This window comes from Cyprinodon variegatus, unplaced genomic scaffold (genome assembly GCF_000732505.1).
Source record: "Cyprinodon variegatus isolate N-32 unplaced genomic scaffold, C_variegatus-1.0 Scaffold19, whole genome shotgun sequence".
Taxonomy (NCBI): domain Eukaryota; kingdom Metazoa; phylum Chordata; class Actinopteri; order Cyprinodontiformes; family Cyprinodontidae; genus Cyprinodon; species Cyprinodon variegatus.
The window spans coordinates 689,022-702,506 of NW_015150472.1; the positions used below are offsets into that span (position 1 = coordinate 689,022).

Consider the following 13,485-nt stretch of genomic DNA (forward strand, 5'->3'; position numbering starts at 1 on the left):
CACTCTAAAGAATGTGAAAATCTTGTGGCTCAAGGAAAGAATTAACAGTTATCTCAAAATGTATCCACTTGTGTTTCTCAGATTATCACATGTGAAGATAAATGGGATAAAGTGGAGATTTTATTTACTTTCCTGTATCCAAAGCAGATGGGATATATCTTTAATAGGTGAGGTAATTACTCGTTTATTTCCTATTTTCTTTACAGCTCACGTTGTGTAAGGGTGTTGATGTCTTTTTTTATGTTTTGAGTCACTTCTCCTTATCAGTTCCTGTGTATCACAATAAGCAAGGAAACTATTTTAAGCCTTCTCCTCATATAAGAGAGTGAGACTCTGCTGTTCCCGCCCCATTTCTCTGCAGATCCTCCCTCTACTTGGTTTGTGAAGTAAGCTTAGAGCGATACCCCACAAGGAGCAGGCGTGAGGGGACATCTGACATCTAACACTACTAACAAACTCTTTGAAAACACTTTTTCCAGCTTTTTCATTTGGTTTTAGTGGATTTTTGGGGATCATTTGAAGGAAAATATTTTCCTGGAACAATTTTTTTGGTGTTTAAAAAAAAAAAGATTGTGATTTTTTTTTCCTATTTAATTTCAACATGGCACTTCGACAAAACTCAGAAAAGGAGCCTAACATCGAGCTGTTCATTAAGGTCAGTTATTTCTGTCTATTTAACTCTTTTCTAACAGATGAATTACCAGTAGAACAGTTAAAATGACTAAAGTTTGATGTGTAAAAAAAAAAAAAAAACTAAACAAAGTATTCCTGCTTGAACTATCTGCTTTTAAGTCAAAAAGACAAACAAAAAGGTTTACTGCTCAGAAACAGCAAAAAAACAACTCCTATTTACCTGAACAGAACCATTCAGACAGGCTTCCTTCTTTCAGGATCTGTTTCCAGATACCATGTGAGGAAGCTGTTTCCCCTAACATGTTTGTATCCCTCCGCTGTCAGACCAGTCTGTTATCAGTGAATTTAGGCGACAGACTGTGCTAACGTTATCACTGCACACCCAGAAGAGGAGAACATGGAGAGAGCCTCAAGCTTGAACCACCAGGCACACCCACTTTAGACCAGCACACATTTAAAGATGTCCATGAATCATTTTATGTTTGGTCAGAAACAAGCAAGTAAAGGGTGTTGGTCATTGATTTGCAGTCATGGGCAAGGTTAATAGTATGACAAAAACATCTCATCTTGTTAAAATATTTAAATAATCATTTATTTTCCAAAACTAATGAAGGTTCAGCAAATCAGGTGGTGGTAGATCTTAATCAAATGATACTCTGGACAAACCCCTTATTTTACCTATCCAAAAACAACTGGTAAATTCCAGCTTGTGATGAAAAAAAAAGAATATGTTGTTATTTTATTCCTCCATGTTACTGATAAATAAAGAAAAACACTATGCATAGGATGGATAGAATCACTTTTCAGAGTAGGACAATGCATCTGGTCTCTAAACAGTCTAAATCTGGGACATTTAAATCCAGAGATTTGTAAATGGAGTCCAAACAAAATAACTCTTTCATTTTTGGTATTTAAGTGAAATATTTTTTTTTTATTCAAATACCAGCTCCAGCATCTTTCATTAACTTACATTTTTATGTGTAGCTGTTGATTTATTTCTTTTAGGAGCTGCCTCAGCTGACTGGAGCTGGGCATGTGGCCATTTTACTCACTCCAGAAAACACCCCTGGGCCACCATGCTTTCTTTATTAACATTTATAAACAAAAAACTGCATCTTGTAAGTCTTGGCAGAAGTTTTGACTCTGGCTTTGATCACCGGCAGCTAAGACTGGAGCTGTATGTGTTTGCCTTCCAACGAGAAAATGGCCTTTACATGTCCCAGACAGTTGTCTTGCGATGAGAATAATATTTTAGTTAGGAGGAAAGATCAGGGAATTAGTTGACAGGATTAGACAAAACATTGCTGATAAGCTAAAAAAAAAAATGTTTCTAACATAATTTCTTCTTCTTCTTTTTTTTTTTTTTTTATAGGCTGGGCACGATGGTGAAAACATTGGGAACTGCCCTTTCTGCCAGAGGCTTTTCATGGTGCTGTGGCTGAAAGGAGTCAAGTTTACAGTGACCACTGTTGATATGAGGAAGTAAGCACCCCTCTGCTCCTTCCAAAAAAAAAAAAAAACATTTCCTGAGCATCTGGTCCTGGGGACTTTCACACAGAACACCATAGAGATATTTTACTGAAATCCAAACCATTTCTCATCAGCCAAACAAAGCGTTTTCTCACACAGTGTTGTCAAGGTTAACCAGACGAGCCTGTAAAAAAAATAAAAGTACAAAGATCTCTGTGTTGCTTTCAAACAAACACCTTCTATAAGTTTATTGTGTTGATTTCTCAGGGTCAGAACCAACAGGCAAATGAGGCCAGGAAACTTTGTAAGGATGTAGATAAATGAGGGATTCATTACACACACACGCAGGCCTTTCAAAAAATGACCACTCCCAGAGCTGTGTAAACCCAACAGCATGTTTAATACTGACAGCTCTTAGAAGCCAACTTAAGCTCACTGCTGAAAATCTTGATAACCGAATTGCAGTGTTGCACCCTTCTTCATCTTTCTTGTCTTCTCCAGGAAGCCAGCAGAGCTCAAAGATCTGGCCCCAGGGACAAACCCTCCTTTTCTTCTCTATAACGGCATCCTTAAAACAGACTTCATTAAAATTGAGGAATTCCTCGAACAAACACTGGCACCTCCCAGGTATTGTTGCACTTAATCATTTTGCAAATACCAAGTGAAGAAGGAGTCTTATCATGTTGCTGGCTCTTGAATCAAAGCAAACATTAAGGTTTCTAATCTCCCTTTTCCATTCAAGGTATCCCCATCTCAGCCCACTGAACAAAGAGTCTTTTGACGTGGGTTCTGACATTTTTGCAAAGTTTTCCGCTTTCATCAAGAACAGCCCAAACAATGCTGGTAAGTTGGTTTCTAATTTAATTTTCTGCTACATAGAAGTGCCAAATGTAACAAATCCAAATTAGATTCCGCTTAGTAGCAGTTACTGACCTGTCTCTAGATTACCAGAATAATGTGAACAGCCCTGAATTTTTACCTTTTATGTATAAAATTTTTATTCAATTCAGATTATTCAGTTTATCTATATAGCACCAATGCACAACACATGTTTTATCAAGGCACTTTACAGAGACAATTCAACTGAGTCATGCTTTCAGATTGGTGAAAAAGGTTTTATTAAAAAAAAAAAAAAAAGATAGCCTTGAGTCTTTGACTTTGCAGGATTCACTTTTCCTTGATGAGTATGTGGGAATTGTAGACATTCACTTGCATTGTCTCTCACTGTCGCATGGAGCAACAGTTGAGAGGAAACACTCTTTTTTTACTCTGGAAGAAAATTCCAGCAAAGCTAGGCTCAGAGTGAGCTGGCTTTTGCCAAGGTCAACGAGACAGAAAAGGACATATAATAGGAACACGGTAGCACTGATCCATGAAAACTTAGTTAGCAGTTATTAAAGGCAACAGGGAACTAGCTCTATAGTTGGTTCTATCTATGAAAGCAGCTAAGCAGATGAACTATGAAATAATTTTAATGTCAAAATAGATGAAAGAGAAGCCTTATGGTTTGTCACAGTAAGAGCTGACCACATAGATATTTCTAGAAGAGAAACAGGATTAAGCACTGAAAAACAGGACCAACACTATCATAATTGAATGTAGGAGATATAACTAACAAATATTCCAAAATTGGTAAACAGTAGAGCAAAGTAGAAAGATGAAAAGTGCCCCTGGTGTCCTCCAACAGCCTAAACCTATAGCAGCATTACTGTAGAAACAGCTCAGAATAACCAATGCTCACATATGGTCCTCACTTGGGCTGGATGGGCTTCAGATAGGCGTGGACTCTGAGTGGGCTCTGTTGTTGGGAACCACGTGGGAGAAACCTGTGTTTTTTTTAGATGGGGCCCAAGTGAAACCCACCCTCAGCCCATCTGAGCTTGGCCACATGGGGCCACCATGGAACCCCCAGACAAAAATATCTGGGACCCAGCTGTGCAGCCCAGATGGGGCACACTCACCAGCCCACATCCAACCTGCTTGGCCCGCAAATGGGTTGTTTTGACAGGATCTTGGCCACTCTATATCTATAATCGATCTATATCTATTTATCAAAAAGGAAAATTTAATGCCTAACCTGAAAGTAGACAGAGTGTCTGCCTCATGGACTAAAAGCGGAACCAGATTCCACAGGAGCCTGATAACTAAAAGATCCGACTTCCAATGTATTTCCTTGGAACCATGAGTTAATCTCCAGATTGAGAGTAAATTGCTGTATTAGGAACAAAAGGAACAATTAGATCTCTGATATAAAATGGAGTTCTGTTATTCAGGGATTTACAATATACATGGGAAAGAGTGTGTAAAATTCTATCTTGGATTTAGCAGGAGGCCAATGAAGGGAAGCTGTAGAAATCTATAACAGTACAAATATCTCTCTTTTAATTTTCATGCAGCATTTTGGATCCCCCAAAGGCTTTTGACAACATTTTGTTTAAAGAGGAAGTAAATTCTAGAAACCTCTTTAATATGGGATTTGAATGACAAGTTTGAATAAACGAAATAAACTCCAATTGTTGAGACAAATTTAATGCCATCCAGATAAAGTGACTGAGTTAGGTTCTTCTACATTTAAAGCTGAGTATCATCAACATAACAGTGGAAAATAATCCCATACTGTCTGACAAAACACCTTGCTTTGTTGCTCCATTTAGATAAGTTAATTTTATGGTTTATATTAAATAAGCCTCAAACCTCAACCATTATATAGGGTTTTCAATATAAAAATCTGCTATGAATAAATTCATTCTCTCAGATCCTCAAAATTATGGCAAAACTTGGTGATATATTACGCTAATTTAATGAAATTACTTGTTACCAATCAAAGTAAGTAATTTAATTTCCAGCTGCATATCCTTTTAAGAGGGTAGCTGCTCTCCTGAAAGCCATAACTATCAGGAAACAGTGATGTGTTTAAACACACAGACAGAAAAAGAGACTCAGGAAGGCTTTTGTCCATCACAGAAAAGGAACAACACTGAATCACTTACAAGAGTTTAACCTTTGTGAGCTGTGGGTGTGATAAATGCATGACTCAGTTGTTGATTCCTATGTCTCAGACATGTGTTTAAACCTTCTGAAACCCCTTTCAAGGAGAGACCCCAAGTTCTGAAAGTGAACATTTTGTCAGCCTACGTTCTACATCTGTAGAAACTAGTATGAAAAGAGAGGCCAACAAGGTGTATTTTTCACTGTCCCATGAATAGATGTCTGATATTCAAGGCCAACAGATTATCCTGATGTCTTAGAAAGTAGTTTTTTGTGTTTCATAGTTATTCAATCCCTTGAATTGCAAAAAAGTCAGAAGTACAACATAGACCATCACATTAGATTATAGTTAACTGTAGTATCTCTCTCTTGAGCTTCTTGATGTTTCAAAGACTCTGTCTGGTTGTGTCGAGGTTTTGAGGACCCAAATGCAGAGAGGAGTAGGCACGGATGAGTTTGGATGGTTTAATGAAAGTCTAAGGGGAACAGATGCAAAAATCCAAAATACAGAAAACCAAACAAAACCAATAAACGTCAGGAAAAATACTCGAAGGAGGCAAGAGACTAGAAAGCCACAAAACAACATATACAACACAACAAACCAGCACTGAATGAAGGTGCTCTTTTAAGCCCAGCACTATGATTAGAACGATTATTTTCACCTGTGTAGGCTATCCAGGTTCTCCACAAAGATCCTCTATGTTAGAGATGCACAACTCTGACTAACCCACACACAGGAACCCTGACAGACGTATTTCTTATCTCAGCGGTTGACTAGACTAACATTTTATGACAAATATCCTTTTGTGTTTTCATACAAAATTATATATTATCATGTTTGGTGTCACTCGAAATATGTACTTCTTCAAGTCAGGAGACTTGACCAAAGCGCTTTACACTACTTCCACCCATTCACACACACTGATGGTGACCCTCCTATCATCAGATTTGTGAAACTTTTGTTTAAATGGCTTTCAAATGATTTTTATATATTTTCATATATTGTTTGTAACATTTTTTACCACATTGAGAGCTTAACCTTTACTCAGTCATTCTTTTTTCTTACTTTACTAAAAAAGCAAGTAATACTGAGACAAAAACATAATTACAGTGAACAATCTCTGTTATACTACAGCCCAAGAAAAAAATCTCCTGAGAGAGTTTCAGCGTTTGGACAAGTACTTGAACAGCCCACTCCCAGAAGAAATCGATCACAACTCGGCAGAGGACATCACTGTCTCCAAGAGGACGTTTCTGGATGGCGACCGGCTCACCTTAGCCGATTGCAACCTGTTGCCCAAGCTGCACGTCATCAGGGTGAGACAAGCTTTAAAAATGTTTAAAAGTAATCAAAGGAATACTTTTGAAAAAAACAGGAATATTTAAAGTTTTTAATTCTAATTCTAAAAATAAAATTAATAAATTTATTTTTGTGGTTTGAAAATTAATAAAAAGTAGGAAATGTAAAATGACTGGTCATTTAATAGAAGTGATGTTTGAAACATACACATTAAAATATCATTTTTTAGCTGAATGTTGATGTTAAATTGCAGAACAACACCAGAGCTATTATTCAAAGAAGAGGAGAGCTAAATAATTTCTTCTAAATAATCTAAAGCTGCCTGATATTTTAGCAAAACAATTGGCTGGATACAGCTCAGCAGCCAGCAGTGGGCCCCCAAGAGCAGTAGGGAAAACATACCAAAGCAAATCCCAATATCTCATATTTATCAAACACTTTCACTTTCAGAATTTTCTTCTTTTACCTTAACTGAACTTTTTTCTGAATAACGTCTTTAAAAGAAAAAACACGTATCAAAAACTTGTAGTTTCTTACTTATGTAAAGATCAAAAAGATCTTACTTACATACTTTGAAAGATATCTGAATATCAAAGGAGACAAAAACAACAATAAAAAATTATAAACCATAAATTAATATCTCATTAACACTGAATTGACCGCTATTATGTAATTTAATCTGCTTTTGTCTTTAAAAAGTTCACCTTTAAAGCATAAAATTACATTTTCTAAACAAATTTGGGCAAAATAAATTATTTTCCTTTTCATGCTAGAGGGCAGGGTCAGTCAGTTTATGCTTCTCTTTCTCTTCTTTGTAATTTATGTTGAAGCCCATCCCACAAAATAACTAAGGTAAAATATTAGCCAATCATCCCAATTCAATGACAGCTTTAATAACATTTTATCAAAAGTCATATTTATTAAGTAATAGCAACTGATTTATTAGATTAGATTAGATTAGATTAGATTAGATTAGATTAGATTAGATTAGATTAGATTAGATTAGATTAGATTAGATTACCTCTATGCCATGAATTTTAAGGCATTTATTACTCGGTCACTATTTATTGGGAAATATTAGTTAAGCATCAGTGGCTGTAAGTGAGACCCTGAAAAAAAATCTTGGGCTACCATCAGTTTTAACAACTGAGAAACATTTATAATAATTCAAAATCAAGGTTGTTCATCCCATTTTGTTGAAAATATTGTCATGGTTGTTGGCTCTGTATGGTGTATACCTTATAAATGATGATCATGAGAGTGATAGGGTTATATATCTGTATTTGGTTTTTTTTGGATGTGAAGCTCAAAACTTTTTAATACACAATTTACTCATAGCTTTCTAGCCATTTAAGTCAAACTGTGACTTAGAAGTCCTAAGTTTTGATTCCCCTTTCAGGTCGCTGCCAAGAAGTACTGCGATTTTGAAATTCCAGCCGAGTTCTCTGGTGTCTGGAGGTACCTTGAAAACGCCTACAAACGGGAGGAGTTCAAACAAACGTGTCCGGCTGACATTGAAATTGAGAAGGCTTACCTGGGCGTTGCCAAGAGGAAATAAAAAAATCCACATCCCATAAAGTTATTGTCCTGTTCTCACCTAATATACCCAAGATAGTGATCTGTGGAAGGAGCTGTTGTCATAAGAATAAGCTCTCCTGATGAAGCGGACACACTCAGAACCCAGAACTGATGGCATGCTTTCACATGTTTATCTATAGTTACTCACAGATGAAAAAGGCCCAGAGTGCAATTTACTATTGGTGGATATTTAGGAGAATTATTGTTTATAATGTAAATATTAATATTTGAATGCTTTTGACATATTAAGCAATTGATTTAAAATACCTGCGTAAGAATAAACATGTAAATGACAGTTAATTTTAGTGCAACGTTTGTAACAGTCATCTGATTTAATGAACTCTAACAAACACACTATGAAATAAATGCTTTTCTTTATCACCTCTATATTTCTTTGTTGCTCTGGAAGAAAGCAAAAACCAATCACACGCCGTAGAGGCCGTTTAAGATATCCTAGTTTATTTCAGTCAAAAACATAAACAGAACAAAAAAATTACAGGTTTAAAAAATATATAATCTTCTTTTTTGTATCTGTTACAGACAGTACATGTGTGTTTTTATATGGGAAAGAAAAGAATAAGATGGAAGGTGGATTTTCCTCTGACGAGTCCCAAACATCTGTCTGCTGGGCTCTAGTTGGTCACACAGTATTTCCAGAAACACGCTGCAAACAGAAACACCAATTGGGTTAAACTGAGGAAGCAGAGACGTATTTAAGATATATATAAGAGTACAAAGAAAATCTTTTCCAGTGCTTCAGCAATAGCCTCCTCGGTTATAGAAAATTTCATATGATAATGATGCCATTTAAGAAAAACAAAACCTTTCTAAGGTTTAACTACTCTACGCATTTTCAGGTAGTTTGGCTATATTTTGGTTGAAATAATTCTGAGCACTTTCATTATCATTTCCGCATGTGTTGAAGAAATGTTGTTTACTGTAGCTGCAAGAGGAAGAAAAGAAATGTGTTATTAAACTTGATGAACTGTCATGTGGTCTAATTAAAACATTACTTTTTTTATTAAAACAGAAATGTAATCTGCAATTACATTTACAATTGTAACCTGAATTAAAGTAGAGATTTGAATGCCTTTGTATCAATACACACAGCATCTTTAAATAGACATGTAATGTCTTGTATTAGGTTATTAGCAAATGTGTTTAGGTTGAATCGGAAAGAAATTGTGCTAAAAGGCTTAAAAGGTTTTACAAATAAACACTTTCAACCAAAGTTGGTGTTTAAACTTGTTCATTTAGGGATTAAATGACTGGACCGATATTTGATTAAAAACACAGAAACGATATTTAAGCGACACCTAAAGTAGAGGTTCTACTCTGATAAATATTGCTTTATATGTTTTTTAAAAAATTAAAGTTAGATTTGATTCATCCTCGAAAGAGACCTACTGTAAAAAATGTCCACAAATCCTGAAAATAAGTCAATAATTAATTTTAAAAAGCATAATCTCCCACTGAAAAACAAATCTACCTCATCTATTCATGTACTTTTGCTCAGTTTTGGAACAAACCAATATGAAGAAACAACTGAATAATTATAATTCTTAGAGCTAAAATATTTACCATCTCCAACAAAGGCAACCTTTTCTTTTAAATATTTTGCTTCGGGTTGATCCATTTAATGAGTCATCATAACTATCTGTTTCTCTGGCACATGAATATGACCTGACATAGAGGCCCATTGTATAACTAACGCTTCATAAAGGGAAAGACCAGAAAACGTGCCATTCAAGTAAAGCTACGACTTATAAACTTCTAAAGTTCATCACTGAAGTCATATTTTCTAAAATTCACAGTTAGAGCAACAATTAAAAGTTTTACAAGAGCTACTAGTAGCACTATGATGAGCAAAGCAGGAGGATAGAGTTTATGCTGACACTGAACACAGCAAGCAGGGGACGGAAAACAAAAAAATAATCCTGTTTTAACTCTAGAGAATGTTCCTGCCGAAAACTTTAATTTACTCCAATGCTTTTATTCTTCCTTGACTCCAGGTGCCAATAAATTTTCTTTTCTTTCAAGACACATTCCTGCCCAAGCTGAATATTTGTTCATACAGGTTTCTATTTTGTTAAATATATTTTATGTCTTTTGTTTCAAACAAGCCCTAGAGGTTAAATAGAAATCTTAAGACAAGCCCTTTTTGACTAACGGATAATAATATCCTTTTAACTAGGATGTAAATGAAGGTGTGGAATATTTATCAGAGAGAGTATTTGTAGCCTCTCACCTCTTTTGTTTGTTTTTGGGAGACTCTGCTCTGATCTGATAAAGCCCTGAGAGCGCAGCTTGTCGGCGGCAGCCAGCTTCAGGACAACTTCCTTAAGGTCTTCAACCTAAAAAAATAAAAAATAAATATATAAAACAGCATAAGTTTTCAATTATGAGTTAGATTAAATGTCCCAATCTACATTTATCGTACGGTAATTTTATTCTAAGTTATTATACTCAAAGACTAAAAACATTCATGACATTTAAGCAGAACAATTCCTTTGTTTTTGGTAAGATCTAAACTGAAACAATCATCCTGATAATTCAGGTTAAAAAAAATTATTTATTGTGAAATTCTATAAGAGTTTTTCTTCAAAAATATAAGTTGATGCCTTAAACAAAAAATATTTGGTTCATCTTTTTCCATTTTTGTGAAGAAACTTTAAACTGTATCATTGAAAATATTCTCCACAAACTTAAACATATTTTTGAAAACATCGTCTTACCATATTTGCTAAATTTTCTTGTGGTGGTGAATCCTTTGCCCCTAAAGGGATACATAGTCTCACTGTTAATGCCGTCAAGTTATTTGTCTCACTTGTCTGTTGGCTTTAAATGTTTACACATATTGCCAGTTTCACCTTTGTTCCAGGAGTCTCTTCCTCCGTTCTGATGCCTCATTAAAGGATAAAGGTTATTCACCTCTCTCTGCTCCTCCTCAGCAGTGTTGGCACCATCACCCACCTCCGACACCAACTTCTGAATAAAATCTGTTGGAATAAAATAATATTTCTGACTTTTAGCATTTTTTTTACTTAAAGGAAGACAAAAACTACTTTGGAAAGAATATTTTCTAATTAAAAACAGTTATTTAATCATAGACTTTGAACCTTACCTGCTTGTGGCTCCACATTGGGTTCCTGATAAAGCGGCAGAGCATGTGTCCATGTTGCAGAGCAAATTACAGCGAGAAGGTTAAACAGAGCTAAAGAAAGCATGGTGTCTCTACCCTCAGGTGGCCGGATCTGGACTGTTTTCATCTCCACCGAGAACTTCCCTTATATTTCATCCGTGCCCATCCATCACAGCCTGATCAATACATTATCACCACACCCAATCTTCTTCTTTAATGGTTCTGACTTATAGGATCAGGTGTCAAAGACACAATTTAGGGCACCTTGTCAATTCAGCCAAGGCCTATCTGTGCTTGTACAGAGGAGACAAACAAATGTTTGCTCTCCAACAGCAATCAGAGCAGCTCCTATGGTTTGTATTTGGGCTGTCGGTCGTTGGTCATGTCTGAGGTGAGAGGAACATGCAGAGGGCCTGGAACTGTCACTGCAGTTGTCTATGTCATTCTGGGAAAAATAAGTAGCATTATTAAAATAGTAGATTATAATAGTTGAATTCAGTCCTTTAATAAAAACAGATACACTTACACATTTGACAAAAAATAACAAAATAAATTGTTAAGTGATCACACTGCATATCATATAAACACAAAATTTTAAGATAGATGGCAGTGTAAAGGTATTCCCATCTCTTCTTATATTTTTGTTGTGTTATGACGTAAACTCTGAACATTTTATATAGTTTACTAAATGTTTTCCAAACTAGAAATCTAATTCTGGCATACGTTTGTATTCAGGCATTTTTATATATTCCTAAACAAAATCCAGCACAACTGACCTCCTTTCGCACCTAAATTGTAAGGTTTATGTTAATTAATTGCATAACAAATTTTCATGTACTTTTTTTATAGAAATCTATTAAATAAACCTTAAAGGACGCATATTAAATAAAGTCAAGTTTATGTATTCACAATTGATAAAGTACACTTACTCAATGAATACCAATGAGTGTGTTAATTTAAAATACATAAATTTCTATGCAATTAAAGCAATAAACTTTATGTATTTGAAATAATTACACAAATTCATATTTATATGAGGAAATATACATTGTTAATACTAAAAACATAAGCCTGGTGATTGTTTATGTTATATAAATAAGCCTTATTATGCAAACGAATATGCATCATGTAAGGTTTGTTTAATAGGTTTGTGTTGTTATAAAATTTTAAAACTTGGGTGAAATGTTTTAAAAGAATGAATCTAATCCTGAATAAATCATTCTCATTATGAAACATGTTGGTGGCAGCATCATGCTTTGGGCATGCTTTTCTTAAGCAAGCTGGTCAGAATTTATGGACAGAAATAGAAAAGGACTGTAGAAATCCTGCAAGAAACTGCAAAAACCTTGAGCCTGAGGGAGAGGTTCGCCTTCATGGCTGAGGATAATGCCAAAGCATTGTCAAAGGACAGTGCAGGTGCAGCCCTAAATCCTATTGAGAATCTGTGGCAGAATATTCAGGTAACCATCATCAAATCTGACTGAGCACAGTAGAATCCTATCCTGGTCGAGAAACAAACCAACAAGTGCTCACCATTTTTATTTTTTTTTTCTTTCAGATTTGATTGATAAAGGTTTTTGGGAAAACATGTATTCGTTTGATTTTACTTCACAGTTATAGAACTCCTTTGTGTTAGTTTGCCACAACAGGAGATTTTAATCCACTGAATTGTATGGTTGTGATGTGACAAAAGGTTAGAAAGTTAAAGCGGTTTGAATACCTTTGTAAGACACTTTATTAGAAAGGAAAGGGGAACATTACCCATGCTTTTCTTTTAAACTCTACCCAGCAAAGAAAGTGAAACTAATTTGATCATATAAACAAGAGTTTCCCATACTTAAATGTGATTGGCTGAGCAGTGTTCTATGCTGTTGTACAATACAGTTTAACCCACATTGAGATCCAGCAGCAAAAAATATCCCCACACTAATGTCAACTGATGTAGCGCGTCTATATTTATTTTAGTTTTTGTTTTGTTTTTTCATTATTATTGCTAGACGACCATCCTGACCACTTAATCTGATATGGTGGGGAGAATAAATACTTCAGATTATATTAGGAGGAAGCTGCTTTTTATTCTTGGCTGCTAATTTAAAACACAGAATAACCTTTGTACACAACCTAAAATATCTTCATAAATGAAAACCACAGAGATCTATCAAACACAAACGCAACGTTTTCTTTCCTTAAACTAAACAGGTTGCATTGTAAATAAGACCGGCAAGAAAATACTGTTTGACTGTCATAAAATGAATGCCTAGTGTTCTTGCTTTCAATATAAAGGGAGACAATTCTTAAGAAGATAGGTATGCAGACATTACACTGATATTGAAGATGAGGGGGAGAGGTTAGAAAAACAAATACTACCAAGAAA

At 35.2% G+C, this 13,485-nt stretch overlaps 1 protein-coding gene across 1 annotated transcript; it reads left to right on the plus strand.

The window, feature by feature from the left end:
* The first annotated feature begins 390 nt into the window (after window positions 1-390).
* On the plus strand, window positions 391-9,186 carry LOC107093308 (chloride intracellular channel protein 2-like). Its single transcript, XM_015388295.1, has 6 exons — window positions 391-655; window positions 2,006-2,115; window positions 2,605-2,730; window positions 2,846-2,946; window positions 6,227-6,408; window positions 7,791-9,186. Exons 1-6 carry the CDS (start codon window positions 602-604, stop codon window positions 7,947-7,949), a joined length of 732 nt encoding a protein of 243 aa, XP_015243781.1. The 5' UTR covers window positions 391-601; the 3' UTR covers window positions 7,950-9,186.
* The last annotated feature ends 4,299 nt before the right edge of the window (window positions 9,187-13,485 follow it).

Excerpts from the sequence above, each read along its gene's own strand:
- LOC107093308 (XM_015388295.1), top strand. The coding sequence starts at position 602 with ATGGCACTTCGACAAAACTCAGAAAAGGAGCCTAACATCGAGCTGTTC. Across the intron at positions 2,116-2,604 it reads ACCACTGTTGATATGAGGAA|GAAGCCAGCAGAGCTCAAAG; the intron begins GTAAGCACCCCT and ends TGTCTTCTCCAG. Across the intron at positions 2,947-6,226 it reads GAACAGCCCAAACAATGCTG|CCCAAGAAAAAAATCTCCTG; the intron begins GTAAGTTGGTTT and ends GTTATACTACAG.